The 19,670-nt window shown below is 39.3% G+C and overlaps 1 protein-coding gene across 4 annotated transcripts in view; it reads left to right on the forward strand.

Moving 5' to 3' along the window:
- FAM120C (family with sequence similarity 120C) overlaps positions 1-19,670 on the forward strand; it is a 97,877-nt gene that overhangs the window by 66,190 nt on the left and 12,017 nt on the right. For 3 of the 4 annotated variants that reach the window (XM_045832536.1, XM_045832545.1, XM_045832553.1), the window contains exons 10-13: positions 3,760-4,009; positions 11,839-11,953; positions 15,825-16,034; positions 17,373-17,574. In XM_045832536.1, coding sequence (XP_045688492.1) covers positions 3,760-4,009; positions 11,839-11,953; positions 15,825-16,034; positions 17,373-17,574 — 777 coding nt within the window. The remainder of the gene's footprint in view (positions 1-3,759; positions 4,010-11,838; positions 11,954-15,824; positions 16,035-17,372; positions 17,575-19,670) is intronic. The other variant, XM_045832561.1, reaches the window with a different exon arrangement.

Below are 19,670 nucleotides of genomic sequence, written 5' to 3' on the forward strand. Positions count from 1 at the left end.
AACAGGCTGTCTCACATGGAGAAAGGAGAACCTTACGTGAGCATCCAGCCTGTTGAAGATCCAGATGATTTTAATGATGGATTTTCTTTTTTTTTTAAGTGGGTTTTATTTATTTTTTTAAAAATTATTTTATTGTTGTTCAATTACAGTTGTCTGTATTTTCTCCACACCCCTCCCCCCAACCACCTCCAAACCCACCTCCCTCCCTTGCTTCCACCCTTCCCCTTGCTTTTGTCCATGTGTCCTTTATAGTAGTTCCTGAAAACCCTCCCTCTTTATCCCCTCCCACCTCCCCTCTGGTTACTGTTAGTTTGTTCTTAATTTCAATGTCTCTGGTTATATTTTGCTTGCTTTTTTCTTTTGTTGATTAGGTTCCAGTTAAAGGTGAGATCATATGGTATTTGTCTTTCACTGCCTGGCTTAACTTATTTCACTTAGCATAATGCTCTCCAGTTCCATCCATACTGTCACAAAGGGTAGTCTTTGCACATTTTCGATATACTCATAAGTTCTTTCCTGGTATATGACTTGCAAATATTTTTTCCATAATGGTTATCTTTCCAATTTCTTTTTTTATTATTATTATTTTTTAATCATTGTTCAAATACAGTTTTCTTAAGTGGGTTTTATTTATTTATTTAAGATTTTATTTATATTTATTTTTAGAGAGGGAAGGAAAGGAGAAAGAGAGAGAGAGAGAAACATCAATGTGCGGTTGCTTCGGGCCGTGGCCTGCAACCCAGGCATGTGCCCTGACTGGGAATTGAACCTGTGATGCTTTGGTTTGCAGCCCACACTCAATCCACTTAGCTACTCTCTATTTAATAGCCACTCTCTATTTCCAGAGGAACCACTACCTCATCAGTGAAATTCTTAGAGTGTAGTGCCAGACATTCAGTCAATGTTATAACACCTAGAATGCAAGTTCTCAAGCAACAGGTCAAGTCTTCAATGGTTTGTCAGCAAAAACAAGGAGCTGAACTTGTTCAAATAGAGGAGCAATACCAGGAAAAGAAGAGGAAATTCCAGGGGAGCACAGATTCGTTTAACAATGAACTTAAAAGGTTGTGTGGTTTGAAAGTAGAAGTGGATATGGAAAAACTTGCAGCTGAAATGGAACAGGCTTACAAAAGGCAAGAGGAAGTGGAGAAGCCAGCAGAGCAAGCTGAACGCAATCAGAGTAGTATTGTTTCTGAGGAAGAATGAGCTGCTAGTAAGATTAAAAAAAAAGAAGAAGAAGAAAAAGAAGACAATAGCATTCCAGTGGAGACAGAGGAGGCACACCTTGAAGAAACAATGGAAAGTGAACAGAATGGTGAAAAAGGCACATCTACTCTTGAGGACAAGGAGAGTGGGCAAGAGAGAATGGACAGTATGGCAGAGGAAGGGACAAGTGATTAGTTACACTGGCTCAGAGTGGAAGAATGGAGGAGAGATCAACAGATTCCATACCAGAAGATTAGAAAAAAAGAATAAATGTTGCCTTGATATATGTGTTCTAAATACTTTTTTAAATGAAAAAATGTTTTTGAGTTGAAAAAAAAAAGACGTATTGGCAGTGATATAGATATATAGATAAACGGAACAGAATAGGAAACCCAGAAATAGCCCCATACCAGTACAGCTAACTGATTTTTGACAAAGCTACAGAAGCACTTTATTGGAGGACATACAGTCTTTTTAACAAATGGTACTGGATCGACTGGACATCTATAGATGAACAAGTACCACATATCTCAGGGGTTCCCAGCCCCTAGGCCATGGACCTGTACCAGTTGTGGCCTGTTACGAACCAGGCACACAGTAGGAAGTGAGTGGTGGGCAAGGAGTGAAGCTTTGCCCACATTACCATGTGACTTCTCCCTCCTGTCTCCAGTGCCCCTCACACCCCCCCATCCATGTAAAAATTGTCTTCCATGAAACCGGTCCCTGGTTCTGAAAAGGTTGGGGACTGCTGATCTAGATTAGTATAGGAAATATATAAAGAACTCTCAAAACTGAACATTATAAAAACAACCTAGTTAGAAAATCAGCAAGACATTTCACTGAAGGGGATATGATTATGACAAGTAAAATATGAAAACATGTTCATTGTTAGCCATTAGAGAAATGCAAATTAAAACAACAATGAGGTATTACTGCATACCTATCAGAATGGCTAAACTGAAAACTGGTGGTAATTCCATATACTGGATTGGATGTGGAAAAACTGATCATTTGTAAATTGCTGGTCTGAATGTAAAATGGTACCACAACTTTCAAAAGTAATTTGGTAGTTCTTTTCAAAACTAAAAGTGGACTTATCATACAACCCAGCACTTAATGCTTTGGGGTATTTATCCCAGAGAAATGAAGACTTAGTTTCATTCAGGAACTTGTATACAAAGTACAATAACAACTTTATTCATAATAGCCCCAACTGGAAACAACCCAGATATCCTTCAAAAGGTGAATGGTTAAACTTTGGTACATCCATACCATGGAATACTATTTGGCAAAAAAGGAATGAACTATTGACAAGGTGCAAAAACATGGATAGATCTCAAGGGCATTATGCTTAGTGAAAATGCCAACCTCAAAAGATTGAATACTGTATGATTCCATTTATAAAACATTCTCAAACTGACAAAATGATAGAGTTGGAAAACAGATTAGCAATTGCTGGGGAATGGGTATGGTGCTGGAGGACACCAGCTGTAACCATAAAAAGGGGTAGCATAAGGGGGATTTTCTGGTGGTGGTTATACAAATCTACGCAGAACTATATACCCAATTATACCAATGTCAGCTTCCTAGCTTTGATATTTTACTAGAATTATTTTAGAGATCAGCATTGGGGGAAACTGGGTAAGGAGTTCTCTGTACTGTTTTTGTGACTCCCTGTGAATCTATAATTTTTTAAAATTAAGAGGTTTTTTAAAAGAGAGCATTCTAGAGGTTGTGGGGCATAGTTGTGAGGTGGGCCAGGCAGGATTAAGTTAAAGCAGGGACAGCAGTCTAGAGACTCTTACCAGGTGGAAGATGATGAGATGTGAATCTCTACAATATTCATTGTGATAAAGGAAAGGGAATAGATGTAATAAATGATAAGGTAATAGAATCAACAGGAACTTGAGAATAACTGGATGTGTAGGAGATGAAGGAGAGCAAGGTTTCTAGGATGACACAGGTTTCTAGTTTGTATAACTGAGTAAATGCTAGCTGTGTTAAGTAAAAGAGGCCATAGGAGCTTGCGGTGTACTAGATATAGACAGAAGCCATGTTTTCCTTTTCTCTTACACCTTTGTAAATTTAAAAGAGATTGGCTTTTTGAAAATTTTGTGAAATTCTTTTAAATTATTTTGAGGTGCTCTATAGTCCAAAGCCAGGTAGTCACATGATTCTTCCTGGACTTCTTCCCTGGATTAGGCTAGTACATCTACTTAAGAAATGAGTTTCAAAGTAATTAAGAACTTTGTGACATTGAGCATTGATTTCTTCATCCACAAAATGAGCACTATGTTTTGTGATAATATAGTCATAAAACTTCTCTCTGGGGATTGCTCTGAGGAATAAATGAGATTTGATTTACATTTATATGCAAAGTACTTAACACATATCAAGTATATAATAAATGCTTATTACTTCTGCTAACAATAAAAGTTATAGCAATAAAAATAAAAAGATAGTGAAGTATGATGGATCCTGTCCAGTGTCGCCAGATGTAGAAATGCTCAGAGATTGACTAGAGCCTGTTTTTCTTCAATGTCTGTTCTCCAGTTCCTTCAGTGATCCTTAAAGAGTGGTCTGCCTATAAAGGGAAGTCACCTCAAACACCTGAGCTGGTGCCTGCACTGACATTTCGGGAATGGACTTGCCCAAACCTCAAGAAACTCTGGTTAGGCAAAGCAGTTGAGGACAAGAACAGAAGGATGAGGGCCTTCCTGGCCTGTATGAAGTCAGATACACCCAGTATGCTCAATCCAGCTAATGTCCCCACCCATCTGCTGCTCATGTGCTGTGTACTCCGGTAAGCCATGTGACAGGTGGCCAGTTCATTTCTCTTACTTTTTGGACATTTCCTTTAATCAAGTGTTTTTATAGTATTCTGGGGTGGGAAGGTTTTTGTTTTATATTGAGCTTAGACTTCAGAAATGCTGAAATTGATTGCTATGATAGTCTCCTCAGTTTATGGTCTCTGTCATCATCAGTCCATGCATGACCTCTTTTTTATATTTGGTTTTATATTTGGCTTCTGTCCCTTTTAGTTCTTATTCCTGATCTAGTTCCCTCTTCCTCTCCACCCATAGTTATAGACTGTGTGGTATTTCATGTGTGTCCTTCCAAGCCATCTTCCATTTATATATTTAGACACTGTCCATGCACAGTCTATAGTATCATTTCTATGTATAGATTGTTTCCTTCTTTTACATAAAAGATATTGTACTGTACATCTCATTTTACTTTTTTCACTTAATGTTATTTTTGAGATCTATCCATATTCATGCATGGTTCATTTCTTTAGACTGCCAGATTATGTTCCATCAAATACTGATATCAGTACGGTTGAGCCTTGAACAACATGAGTTTGAACTGTGCAGGTCTGCTTATATACTGATTTTTTGTCAATAAATACTATAAATATATTTTTTCTTCCTTATGATTTTCTTTTTTAAGTATATTTTGTTGATTATACTGTTAAGGTTTTCCCAATTTTTTTATCTCTTCTATCCCCCCTCCACCCTGCACCCCCATTGTCTAGCATTCCCTCACCCCTTAGTTCATGTCCATGAGTCATACATGTTTTTTTCACTTCTGTTTCCTATACCATTCTTAACCTCTCCCTGTCTATTTTATACCTACCAATTATGCTTCTTATTCCCTGCACCTTCCCCCCCCCCATTCTTTCCCTCTTCCTCCTCACTGAAATCCCTCCATGTGATCTCCATTTCTCTGATTCTGTTCCTGTTCTAGTTACTTGTTTAGTTTGTTTTGTTTTGTTTGTATGTTCATTTGTTGACAGTTGTGAGTTTGTTGTCATTTTACTGTTCATACTTTTGATCATCTTCTTAGATAAGTCCCTTTAACATTTCATATAGTAAGGGCTTGGTGATGATGAACTCCTTTAACTTGACCTTATCTGGGAAGCACTTTATCTGCCCTTCCATTCTAAATGATAGCTTTGCTGGATAGAGTCATCTTGGATGGAGGTCCTTGTCTTTCATGAGTTGGAATACTTCTTTGTAGCCCCTTCTTGCCTAAAATATTTTTTTTCAGAAATCAGCTGATAGTCTAATGGGAACTCCTTTGTAGGTAACAGTCTCCTTTTCTCTTGCTGCTTTTAAGATTGTCTCCTTCTCTTTAATCTTGGGTAGTGTAATTATAATGTGCCTTGGTGTGTGCTTCCTTGGGGACCCCAAGTATTCTTGACATGAGACCCCTGTTTTAGAGCTTCTGTCCTGAGTGTAAGCTGGGTGGGTGATTCTCTTCACCATGCCTACTGGACGTAGAGCTGGGGTTAATGAGAAATGGCAGTATTCCCTTCCCTGGATGAAACTATAACCCAAGAATGGGAGTTGGGAGGAGAAGGAGCCTGTCTTCTTGGCTATATATGTCTGAGGGTTAACAAATTTAAAAAATACTTCATTTAGTATTTCTTATAAGGTCCAGCTTCACAGCTCAGTGTTCTCCAACCCTCTGGTGACTTGTAGGGACTGACATCTTCTTTGCACAAAAACCTATTTCCTCTCTATCCGCAAATAAATAATGAGAAAATGTAATAGAAAATAGAATACCATCCATAATTACAAGAATATATATCAACTACCTAGGAATTTTTTAAAACACAGCAGACCTCTATGAAAAATAATTCACTCTGCTAAGAGAGAAAGTAACAGACCTGAATAAAGGGAGAGGTAAACTATGATCTTTGGATGAGAAGACTTAACATTATAAAGATATCAACACTCCGAATTAATCTATAAATTCACTTCATTGAAAACAACCCAAAAGATTTTTGTGGAAAGTGGACTAATTCTAAATTACATTTGGAAGAATAAAGGTTCACATGGTTCAGGAATAGCTACAAGTTTGAAACATTAAAAGCAAAGAGTAGAGATTTCTCTTACTTGATATTAAGGCAAACTATAAACCCTTAGTAATGGAAACAATGTGATCCTGGGGAGGGATCAAATAGGCAATGGAACAAAGTAGAATCCAGAAAAACACTCATGTACGTACAGGAACTTGGTCTATAGCAATAGTGGTAATATAAATCAATGGGGAAAGAAGAGATCATGTAATGAATGGAATTGGGAAAAATGGCATTCTTACAGCATATACAGAATAAATAACCACTATATTTAATGACCTGACATGGAAGGCAGCATTATAAAACTATGCAATAATGTAAATTTTTATGACCCAGGGGTACGAAAGAATTCATTGAATAAAATCCCAGAAGTATACATCATAAAGGTACAATTTGATGGCTTTGACAAACCAAGATTAAATACTTTTTGGTTAGGGGTGAAGTATACTGACATCTGTAATACACTTTTAAATGTACAATATACTTTAAAAAGGTAATAAAGATCTTGACAGTAAGCAATTAAAAGGAGGCCAGTAGCACCGTGGTACAAGCGAAATGGCAGAGCATCCAGAAGTCTTATATAGAGAGCAAGGGAAAGAAGCAGCATTGCCCTGCAATAACAGTCAACTCTGGATGGGCGGTGATAAAGGGTGTGGGCATGCACTACATGGTACCCACTCAGGAGCAACCAGGACAAGACTTGGAGCAGATTTCAAAGCATTCCATAAACTACACAAAGACTCACCAACACAGGGCAGATACCTCACTGGCACAAAAGGACTGAAAAACCACTGTTGACCAAACATTAACTGAAAAATATGTTTCTTTGACCCAGAAGCAATTCCTAGGAATCCAGGCTTAAAACTGAAATAAAACTTATCCCTGCCAGTCAGGAATACTGTGAATACCCAAAGTTGTGATCTCTCAGTAATGATCACAAAAAGAACCTCCAACTACTAGTCCCTCACCAAATGTATGTCAAAAACATATAAACTTTCTGAACTCTGATAGCAGCCTTATTTCACACATACAATCAAGGTAAAACTCGAACTATCTCAGAGGACTTAAGCATAACCTTTGCTGAGTTAGTGACTTATGCGGACTCAGGGATGACACTTGAAGATTTTATTTATTTACATTTAGGGAAGGGAAGGACAAAGAGAGGGAGAGAAACATCAATGTATGAGAAATACATCAATTAGTTGCCTTACACGCCCACAACTGGAGACCTAGCCCACAACCCAGGCCAGCCAAAGGGTGGCCAGTTTAATTCCCAGTCAGATCACATGCCTTGGTTGTGGGCCCGGTCCCCAGTAGGGGGTGCGTGAGAGGCAACCACACATGGATGTTTCTCTCCCTCTTTTCCTCCCTTCCCCTGGCTAAAATAAATAAATAAATAAAATCTTTTAAAAAATATAAATAAATAAAATCTTAAAAAAAGAAAACTTCACAAACTTGATTAAAAACATGAATCTGTATACCTAATAAGCTCAATAAATTCCAAGTTACATAAACACTAAAGAACCACATCAGACATATAGTCAAAATGAAGAAAGCCAAAGCCAAAGAAAGTATTTTGAATGCTATAAGAAATAAAAATGACTCATCACATGCAAAGGAACCACAAAGATGAGATTCTCATCAGAAGCAATGGGGACCAGAAGGACAAAGTAATTCAGTGTACTCAAATATAAAACTCAACTGTCTGTCTATTTTTAAAATTTTTATTTTATTTTACAATTGCAGTTGACATTCAATATTAGTTTCACATGTACAGCATAGTGGTTAGGCATTTATATAAGCTATAAAGTGATTCCTCCCTTTATGTCTTGCACCCACCTGACACCAGGTATAGTTATTACACTATTATTATTTTTAAAGATTTTATTGTATTCATTTCTAGAGAGAGGGGAAGAGAAGGTCAGCTGCTGCCTGTGCCTGACCCAGGGCTACCTGGCAGGAGCTACAAGATGGTGGCTGCCTGTGCTGGACTTGGAGGTACTTAGGAGTGTTTATGCTGTGAACCAAGGCCAGATGCCACTAGTGACAGGCTTGGGGCCACTTAACAAGTAGTACAGGGCGTGCCAAGGCCAGACTCTGCTTAAGAGATTTTAAGACAGTCCATAGCATGGGCTCAGGCTCAGTGCTTACAAGGATTAGCCTCTGAAAGTGGTTCAGTCTGGACACATATTTTGGGTGGGACAGAGTTTCAGGGAATAACCAGGGCGGGGCAAGAGCTGTGTTAGCCAGGTCAATGGACACTGACCTACATTTAGTGTCCAACTGCGCCTTCAGGCCAAGGGAGTGGGAGTGGCTCAACAAAGGAACAGTGGAACCTGCTGGTACTTTAGTTCTGGAGAGACTACCTTTCCTGCCTTCGCCCTGAAGCCTGGCCATTCAGTTCCTCCCAGTATGTCTTTGGCGTTTTTTGAATTGCTATACCTTCTGTGGAGCTTAGGGCTAGTGTTTCTGAGCCAGTGCGTCTGTTCTCCGGCCCTTAAAGGTGATAGCTGGGTCTACAGCAGCCCTCCCTCTCACCCAGACTGAGTTCCTGCTGATTTTCAAAGCCAGCTGTTATGGGTACTACTCTTCCTGGCACTGGTGCTCCAGGCTGGGCAGCCCAGTGTGGGGCTGGGACCCCTGGCTCCTCAGTGGGAACCTCCACAGCCAAAATATCCCTGCTACTTAAAAATGCCACCCTGTGGGATTGGGACCTGCCAAAGTATCTAGAATGCAAGATGTATTTAGTAAATATTATTCCTGAGTAACTTATAGTTTGCTGTATATAGTATAATGTAATATAATAGTTATATATAGTGTATATAATAATGTAAATACTACTAATAGTAATAATATAGATGCCATCTAGTCACTGAGATTGAGGAACTTCCTTGGGAAATTAGCAATGCTGTAGTTTTTCCAGAGAAAATCCCCAATGGAATCATATAATTCAAAAAATAGCACATGATATGCATCACTACACATTGGTTGACTTAATAATCATTATTTCCTATTGTTTCATTTATGAGCTTCTCACTCTTCCTACTCCTTGGACCCCACACACTCTGTCTCATAATTAATTCCAGGCTGGTTGAAGAGCAGTGCTGGACAAATGACGAAGCTAGCATTTCCGTTTGTACATCCTAACATTGACTCATTTGTTCAGCAAGTATTTTATTGAGCACCAATTCTACCATACACCATACTAAGGTTAGAGAGACATGAAAATTTGCAAATTAATATTAAAGTATAAACCAAACCAAAGAAACAATTCAAATCTCTAGGAATTGAAATGTTTCCTTCTCTGTGAGGTCTTTTCTTATTCTCCCAGGTAAATTTAGTCACTGTCTCCTTAGAGTACCTAGAACAATCTGTTCAGCTTATAAATCACAACCCTGCCTGTCTCTCACACTTGACTACTTTGGAGCTCCTTTAGGTGAGTTTTTCTTTCACAGTGGCCAGGTTATGACTGGTACAATTCTGCTTTGGAGGATTTTTGTTCAGTTTTGGGGGTTGGGTTATGGTGTGACCTGATTGATGCATTCAGTCATTCCCCCAATAAATATTTACTAATACACTCTATGCTATGTGCTAAGCTAGATAGTTCATAATAAATCAAAAATAATAAATAAGACAGCAGACGAGGGCAAACCAACAAGGTCCTAGAACTCCTAGGAACTTATGTGAGCACTTGAAAAGAATGTGTGTTCTTTGTAAAAAATCAAACATCTGAACCTTACTTGTAGTTTTGACTTTACGTGTCATCTTCTGTGATTTTACATGTTTTTTAAGGATATTTTACATGTCATAGCTTGATGGTAGTATACTAAAGTCTCCTACTGTAATTACATTTCTATTCATTTTCTTCTATTTTTGCTTCACATATTGCCAACAGAATAAGATGTCAAAATTAAAAATAAAACAATGGGCAAAGGTAAATCAAGGGACTACAAATCAAAATAAAGAAACAATATTAATAGATAATATCCTCAAGACAGAACAAAAACATTGAGAACAAAAGAATATTTTATACTGATAGAAGTTACAAGCTATGAATTAGGCACTTCATAACATAGCATCAAAAAATATAAAATAGCCCTGGCTGGTGTGACTCAGTGGATTGAGTGCTGGCCTGTGAACCAAAAGGTCGCCAGTTCAATTCCTGGTTAGGGCACATGCCGGGGTTGCAAGCCAGGCCCCAAGTTGGGGGCCGTGCAAGAGGCAACCAATGAGTGTATTTCTCACACATTGGTGTTTATCTCCCTCTCCTTCTCCCTCCCTCCCCCTCTCTATTAATAAATAAATAAAATCTTTAAATATATATATATATATAATAAATTAATAAATTTTTCAAGTGGAAGAAGTGCAGGCAGGAAAGAAAATTGTTGTGGCCGAAGGGAAGTTTGTGCCCCAGGAAGATTCCTGCTGGAAAGCCCAGTCATGTGGAATATAGTTCCCAAAAAAGCAACAGGGCTTGTTTTCATGTCCTGCAATTTGTGGAACCATCCTGGATGTTTGGACATGAAGAAAGGATAATAGGGCTGCCTGCTGTGTTGTGATCATTCCAGGCCAGAACAGCAGGTTAAAGATTTGAAGCCAGGGTGTCTGGATACAGAGCCTAGGCTCTTTCCAGGACACTGCACTGCCTTCTGATAGTAGTAACAGGCCAGTGTCCCCAGGAACCCATCTCACATGCCCCTCAGAGGAGACAAGCTGGTGTTTTAAATATGAAGTTTCTGAAGCTCCAATAATTATGAATATCTTCTTGTGGGGCCTTCAGGGAACTAAGGACTAGACTTTGTACTGATGTATTTGAATTTGTCATCTCTCTTTCCCTTCTTTCTGCATTCTCAGTGCCTAGAATAGTAGGGCATATTCAATTCATGAAATTCAATTCCAGTATTCATCAATGTGTACTTATTTATTTAATTGGTGGATTTCCTATTTGGAGAATGGCTTCATCATCTAGCCATCTGCCCAAGCCAGAATTCTTGGAATCTTGGACCCTTCCCTTTTTCTTTACCCCTTCCCACAAAATCTGTGACCAAATCCTGTGGCTTTGTCCCCTGGCCCTCTCCATTCCGTCAGCCAGTGCCTTTGTTTAGGCCTCTTTGGCCACAGATTGCTGCAGTTCTCCAACTGGTATCAATGCCTCTTGTCTCTTCCTCTCTGAGCCAGTCAGTATCAAACTAGTCAATAACATTTTCCTGCTGACGATCCTTAAGCATTTTCCTATATTTTCAGGATGAAGGTCCAAATTCTTTCTTACTGTTTTCAAGGCCCTTCATGATTTATTCTACTTTCGAATCTTGTTTCCTGTCACTGTAAACCTGCCTAGCTCCAGCATTATTGAACCTGGTATATCATATTGAACTCTACAGCTCTGGGCCTTCACTCATACTATTTCTTCATCCTAGAACATTCTTTCTCTAGCCTTTCATCTCACTAATTTCTACATGCCTTTTGAAACTCAGTTCCTGCTTTTTTTTTTTTCCAGGATGCCCTTCCTTACTCTTCCACTAGTGGGCCTCTTTTGTGCTCTTATAGCGCCCTGTATGTTCTTCTTTCTTGTTACTTAATACACTGTCCTGTCATTGTTAGTGTACATGCCTATCTCCTCTACTCCCTAGACTGCAAATAACCAAAGGCAGAGATTCTTTTACTTTATTCCATTGGAATCACCAAAACCTAGCCTAGGATCTGGCCCATGATTGTGTCTTAACTTAAATGAGCTTTTATGACTTAATAATGATGTATTTATTTTCTAGGTACATGGTTCAATGGCCTGGTGGTCGAATCCTGCATCGCCATGAGCTAGACACCTTCCTTGCACAGGCAGTATCTTCCCAGCTTTATGAACCAAATCAGCTTCAAGAACTCAAGGTGATTCGATCTATCTTCATTTAAATTATTTTATGAGCTCATAGATTTTCTTTAGGTCTTTTTTTTTCTGGAGCTGGGGACAAAAGTAAGATTTACAGGTAAATGTTTGATTTACTTTAGCCAAATATTATGTTCATTAAGAAAATCAGCAGGTGCCTGTAACACTGCTACGAAACCGAGGGGTGAGAATGGACAGAAAAGATGGATATTATGCAAGACAAATAAGTTGTGGCCCAGAAACCATGGTAAAGTTTCTGACTCTTCAAGATACACTTCAGAGACTTAGCCTGATGACCCCTTTTTGTCTCTGAGTAAATGTCCATCCTCTCCCCCTTTTTTCCAGTTTTATTGAGATATAATTGACAAATAGCACTGTATAAGTTTAGGTTGTATAATATAATGATACATGTATCATGCAATGACTACTACAATAAATTTAGTTACCTTCTGTCTTCTCATATAGAAACTATATATACAGGGGTGGACAAAAGGTTTACAGTTGTTCATATAGAAAATAATATGAGTTCCCAACAAGATAGAGGCATAGGTAGAAACCCTACAACCAAAAAGAGGATAAAAACCAATCTAATATCAATAAACAACCAGAACTGCCAGAAAATCGAACTGCATAGAACTCTGACAACCACGGAATTAAAGGAACAGTCAAACAGAACAATCAGACTGGTAAGGCAGCAGATGGAAACCGTAGTAAGGCAGCAAACTATAGGTGCGGGGCTGACTTAAGGGGAAACTGAAACTCAGAGGTGGCTGTGGACTATGGCAGTTGCTGAGGTGGGAGAAACTCCAGGTCTCACATGAGAGTACGTTGGAAAGGGGGGCTAGAGCTGAGTAGGTAAGCTGCACTGTTCCCTCTCTGGCCCCTCCCCCACAGGCAGCATCATAGCACAGCAAGGAGGGTTGCCCTGCTCCCTTACAACTTATCAGGTGTGCCAAGACAAGGAAATATGGCTCAAATGAAAGAACAGAACAAAACCTCAGAAAGAGACCTAACTGATAAGGGTATAGCTAACTTATCTGATGGAGAATTTAAAGCCCTGGTAATCAAAATGCTCACAGAACTGATTGAGCTTGGTCAAAAAATGAAAAAACAAATGAAAAATACCCAAAATGAAGTAAATCAAAATATTCAGGGAACCAACAGGGACAGGAAGGAAACCAGGACTCCAAGCAATGATTTGGAACAAAAGGAAGAAATAAACATCTGACCTGAACAGAATGAAGAAACAAGAATTCAAAAAAGTGAAGAGAGTCTTAGGAACCTCTGGGACAACCTGAAATGTTCCAATATCCAAATTATAGGGGTGCCGGAAGGAGAACAACAGCAAGAAATTGAAAACTTACTTGAACAATTGATGAAGGAAAACTTCCCCAATCTGGCAAAGGAAACAGACTTTCAGGAAGTCCAGGAAGCCCAGAGAGTCCCAAAGAAGTTGGACCCAAAGAGGAACACACCAAATCACATCATCATTAAGGTACCCAAGATTAATAATAAAGAGAGAATCCTAAAAGCAGCAAGAGGAAATGAGAGTTACCTACAAAGGAGTGCCCATAAGACTATCAGATGATTTCTGAAAAGAAACCTTGGAGGCAAGAAGGGGCTGGAAAGAAGTGTTTGAAGTCATGAAAGGCAAGGACTTACATACAAGATTACTCTATCCAGGAAAGCTATCATTTGCAAGGGAAGGGCAGATAAAGTGCTTCCCCAATAAGGTCAAGTTAAAGGAGTTCATCATCACCAAGCCATTATTATATGAAATGTTAAAGGGACTTATCTAAGGAAAGGAAGATAAAAAATATGAACAGTAAAATGACAACAAAGTCACAACTATCAAGAAATGAACCTAAAAAATAAAAGAAAAACAATAAAAACAAAAACTAAGCAAACAACTAGAACAGGAACAGAATCAGAGAAATGGACATCAGATCAAAGAACTTATATGTACAACCCATGGACGTGAACCAAGGGGGGAAATGCTGGAGGGTTAGAGGGGCAGGGTGGAGGGGGGATGAAGGGGGGAAAATTGGGAAAACTGTGATAGCATAATAAATAAAATGTACTTAAAAAGAAAATAATGCAACAATTAATAATAATATAAGAATAAACTGTTTTGCATACTCACAACTGTAAACCTACTTTTGTCTACCCTTGTTTTTTTCCTTGTGATGAGCACTCTCAGGAAATACTTTCTTAACAACTTTCCTATCTATCATACAGCCGTGTTAGCTATAGTCATCCTGTTGTACTTTACATCCTTAGTACTTACTTACATTATAACTAAAAGTTTGTGTCTTTGACCACTTTTATCTAAGTCCCTCTCCCTTTTGATAATGTAAAATGTGATCTTTTTTTCTATGAGTTTGGTTGGGGTTTTGGAGTTTTTTGTTTGTTTGTTTTTTAGATTCCACACATAAATAAGATCATACAGTATTTGTCTTTCTCTGAGTTATCTCACTTAGCATAAGGCCTCAAAGTCCATCCATGTTGTTGCAAATAGCAAGATTTCCTTCTTTCTTGTGGCTGAATAATATTCCATTGTATACATACCACATCTTGTTTATCCATTCATCTGTTAATGGTCACCCTCCTTTTTAATAATACTTTTTAAGTGTTAGAGGGAAGTCTAGAAAAGCATAAGAAAGAAAGTAAATTCACCCTGTAACTGACAGTAATAGAAGTAGTAGGTTAGAGGGCAGGTTCTGAAGGCTGGCTTCTTAGCTGCGTGACCTTGGGCAGGTTGTTTAACCTCTCTAGCTTTAGTTTCCTGACTTGTAGGGTTATGAGGATATCAAATAAAATAATAGATGCAAAACACTTAGAATGGTATCTCAGATACTCAATAAATTTTAGTTATTAATGCAGGACACCCCTCTCCCAACTTCAGCAGCCATGGACCTTTGAGGCCCTAGGATAAACTAGAAGAAAACCAAGTCCAACAAAACTTGCAAAATCTTTATTTAAGTGAGGTCAACTAAGGGAAAGATGAAACAGGTAAAGACAAACAATGGTTTCTTGTTAGTATAAATGTAATATTGCTTGCTCCTATAGCAGTTACCAACTCTAGACCACACCTAGGAGGGGACTTGCAACTATGTCCCCTTTTCCTGTTAAAGCCATCTAGCACACTAACTTGAGGTAACCGCTGTGAAAATTTTTATGGTTTCTTCCAGCCTTTCATAGTGTGTTTTTTACGTAGTTGAGATATTGTTTATGTAATTATATAGTTTTTTACTTAATATACCATATATTTTGTGTCTTAACAATTTTGAGTAAATAATATTTTATCACACAGATGTATCATTTAATTACTATAATGTTGGCCATTTGGTTTCTGTTTTCCCCTATTATATGTGATATTACAATTAACATTTTTGTGCATAGAGCTTTATTCACATCCCTACCTCCTTAGAATAGATTCCTAAAAGTAGAATTGCTGAGTCAACCAATGTGAACCTTTTCAAAGTTCTTAATATATATTGCTTAATTGTAATATATATTCCTCATCAGCTTTGTATGAGCATGCCCATTTATTTCACTGCATCCTTGTCAGCATTGGGCATTCTTTTGGTCTTTAGTTTTTCAATTTTTCTAATTTGACAAGCAAAAAAACCTGGTATGTGAAGTTGGTTCTTAAAGTTTGAAAGCTGATGTCTTTTTTTTTTTTTGTAATGAGTATCTTGCAAACTGTCTCAGGAAAAGACATGGACAGAAGTTACTTGTGCAGTCAAATGTCTCTATTGAAAGGTAACATGTTCAGATTTAACTGGAATAATCAGCATAATGGGAATAAGAGTAAATGTAACCAATAACATTAATTTCCTAATAGTACTTTTTCCTTTGTGGTGCTTTTAGATTGAGAAACTGGATGCCCGAGGGATCCAGCTTGCTGCCCTCTTCATGAGTGGGGTTGACACAGCTCTGTTTGCTAATGATGCCTGTGGCCAACCAGTCCCTTGGGAGCACTGCTGCCCCTGGATTTACTTCGATGGGAAGCTATTCCAGAGCAAGCTAATTAAAGCAGGCCGAGATCGAGTATCCCTGATTGAGCTCTGTGATGGCCAGGTATCAGCGTGTGGGGCAGCCGCTAAGAGCCATTTCTGATCTGCTGTGGGACTGAATGGGCAGGAAGAGGGGCAGAAGAAAGACACTGGGGAGGAGGTAGCAGAAGGGGGAGAATGTGTCTGACCCTGATCTAACTTGGTCGACGAGAGTTTCAAAGGCCCAGAGGCTGACATACATGTTATAAAATTATATGCTGGAAAGCTTTTTTCTTTTGTTTTTGTTGTGTTTTTTAATGTTTTATTGTTGTTCCATTATAGTTGTCCCCATTTTACCCCTATTGCTCTCCCCTGCCCTGCCCATCCCCTCATTCCACATTCACTCCCCAACCCCCTGTTGTCCTTGCCCATGGGTCCTTTATACATGTTCTGTGAAACCTTTTTTCTTATTAGCTCCATGTTTTCATATTACTTTTCTTACTCTTATAAGTTTTTTCTGCCACTTTTAGAATTTTATCTCCCTTAGTTTCAAAAACTGTAAGTCAGTTTTGCAAGTGATATTTTTTGTAAAGGAACTGTGTTTAGAAATACAAGAGGGTAGTGAAGTAGATAATACTAGAAGTAGGGGACTGTTTTTTAATTTTAATTTTAATTTTTTATTTTTTTGCAATGAAACTTTGGGAAAGATGAGGGGAGGCAAGGGAAAGGAATCCTAACTTACTCCTCTATTCATTCTGGGGAAGTGAGCTGAAGGACTAGAGCAGTGGTCAGCAAACTATCCCAAATTCCAAAATGTGGAGTTTTTGTTCCATAAAGTTTTATTGGAGCATAGCCACAGTAATTTGTTTGTGGGAGAGTAAAATAGTTGTAACAGAGACCATATGGCCAACAAAGTCTAAAATATTTACTATCTGGCCCTTTTCAGAGCAAGTTCATAAACCTCTGGACTAGAGACATGGACTTATTCTAGACAGGTCAGGGTGTCTTATCCTGGGTATGGAGGAGAAGGTTGAAAAGCTTTGAATATGTCAGGGTTTGTTCTCTCTTTTACCTGATTCAGTTACCTCCCACTTAAAAAATGACCTAGTCAGTTGCTTCCCATGTAATAGACCATCAGTCAGTATTTATTGTAATATTTGTCTTTCTTGACCTAGTTAATGGGCCTCACAAGTCCTCAATCAGAACTAGTATGATGGCAGTGCAGTGCTGTATGAAAAGTGGGGGCTTTGGTGCTAGACAGGCTTTCCTGAGTGTTGCCTTGTCCATTTAACTCCAAGCCTTGCTTCCCTTAATAGAAATAGACTTGTCAGACTGTACGTAGAGTGCCCAATAAATACTGTGCCTGAAACATAGAAGTTCAGAAAATGGCAGGTGCTATTAGTATTCTGTTTCTTGTTTGAAGGCTGACCTGGCAACCAAAGTGGAAAAGATGAGACAGAGTATCCTTGAAGGAGTCAACATGAACTATCCACCACCTTCTGCTCTACTGCCATCGCCTACTTTTGTGACTCCCATGGTGCCCTCTCTCTATCCTGTTCCACTTTATTCCCGAGCTGTGGGCTCCATACCACTTCCCCCTCAAGGAAGGAACCGAGGGTTTGCAGGTCAGTACCTAAGAATAAGGTATTTGTCATCCTGTATCTGTGTCATAATAACCAATCCAGTAATTATTGCTAGTTACAGAATTAGCAGTACCAAATATATATGATCTCATTTATCTTCTCTACTGTATTGTGGTAGTTTGAAGAGCAGCTTATTGAGATGGAGGGTTGTAGCCTGAGGAAAAAAGTCCACTGACTTCACAGACCACTCTCCATACAGGTGGTTGATCCCTAAGAATTTGACTCTCACCAATCAAAATCCTGAAGTAAGTGATGCAGAAACCAGGAGCCACTTAATTACTTTTGAGAACTATAATTTACATGAACTGGATCTTCATTGCTGGTTTGAGCTCTAAGTCCCCCATTAGGCAGATGTACAGAGAGGAGCTTGTGGGAAGAGCAGTGGAAGGTGAGAGGAAAATGACCATTGTCCGCAGATGAGCATAGCGTGATGTATGTACCCACTTTCACTCTGGGGGTAGATCTCATACATTTCCAGAAGCACAGAGAGAACTAATTTATAGATCATACCCTCCAGGGACTGCAGCTTAGTGGGGAAAGCACTTACCCACACCCACAAACATGTATAAATTTTTAAATTATGGTGTGGTGACACATGAGCTGCAGGTTAATGATGAATAGACTGTCATGCTTAGGTGACTGAGATCCTAGTCCTGATAATGCAAACTACTTGTTCCCTGGTAAAATAGGATATTTTAATGGGGACATTTACCATTAAATATGGAGATTCTATAATCAGGTGGGAAAGTTATTGCTATGGTTACTATGATTGAAGGTATTAGTTGTCTATTGCTCATCACTTTATTTTTTTAAAGATTTTATTTATTTTTAGAGAGAAGGAAACAGAAGGAGAAAGAGAGGGAGAGAAATGTCAACATGTGGTTTCCTCTCATGCACCCCCTACTGGGGATCTGACCCTCAACCCAGGCATTTGCCCTGACTGGGAATCAAACCAGTGATCTTTCGGTCTGCAGGCCAGCGCTCAGTCCACTGAGCCACATCAGCCAGGGCATTGTCACTTTAAAAATAAAGCTGGGGGACTTCTGGCAAGATGGAGGCATAGGTGGACGCACCGTACCTCCACGCACAACCAAGATTGGAACAACAACAATTTAGAGGCAGAATAACACCCAGAACTGATAGAAAATTTATCTGAATGGAAGTCGGACAGCCAAGAAGTTGAAGTAGACCCATTCATCCAGACCGGTAGGAGGAGCAAAGAGGAGCAGCCAGGCGTGGGTCGCAGCATGGAGAACAGGGAGAATTGGGCGCATAAGGCAACCAGGAGTGCGTAAGGCATCTGGGGCGCGCAAGATCACAGTGGATGGACCCTGAGTACGCAAGCGGCAACTGGCAGACCCAGTGAGGTGGCGATTGTGGAGCAGGGCAGAGCGCGCAACCCAGGATCCCAGAGAAGGGACTGAGGTCCTACGGAGAATGGAGCTACCGCCATTGTTCCCTCCCACCCCCACCCCCACATACAACATCACAATCTAGCCACTGGGGTGCCCAGCCCCAGTGAACACCTAAGGCTTCGCCCCTCACCGTAACAGGAGCAACCAGACCAAAAAAAAAAAAAAAAGAGAGAGAGAGAGAGAGATGGAGACATGTCTCAAACAGAAGAACAGATCAATGCCCCAGGACTCATCCTTTTGAACGACCAAGAGATAGCCAATCTATCAGATGCACAGTTCAAAACACTGGTGATCAGGTAGCTCACAGAATTGGTTGATTTTGGGCGCAAATTAGATGAAAAAATGCAGGTTACCATAAAAGAGATGAAGGAAGATGCACAGAGAACCAATAGTGATGGGAAGGAAACTGGGACTCAAAACAATAGAGTGGACCAGAAGGAAGAAAAAAACAACCAAACAGGAAAGAATGGAGAAATAAGAATTCAAAAAAAGAGGAGAAGCTTAGGAACCTCCAGGACATCTTTAAACATTCCAACATCCGAATTATAGGGGTACCAGAAGGGGAAGAGGAAAAGCAACAGATTGAACACGTATTTGAACAAATAATAAAGGAGAACTTCTCCATTCTGACAAAGGAAATAGACTTCCAGGAAATCCAGGAAG

Source organism: Phyllostomus hastatus, unplaced genomic scaffold, assembly GCF_019186645.2.
Source record: "Phyllostomus hastatus isolate PE091 unplaced genomic scaffold, TTU_PhHast_1.1 phas_contig_10, whole genome shotgun sequence".
Taxonomy (NCBI): Eukaryota; Metazoa; Chordata; class Mammalia; order Chiroptera; family Phyllostomidae; genus Phyllostomus; species Phyllostomus hastatus.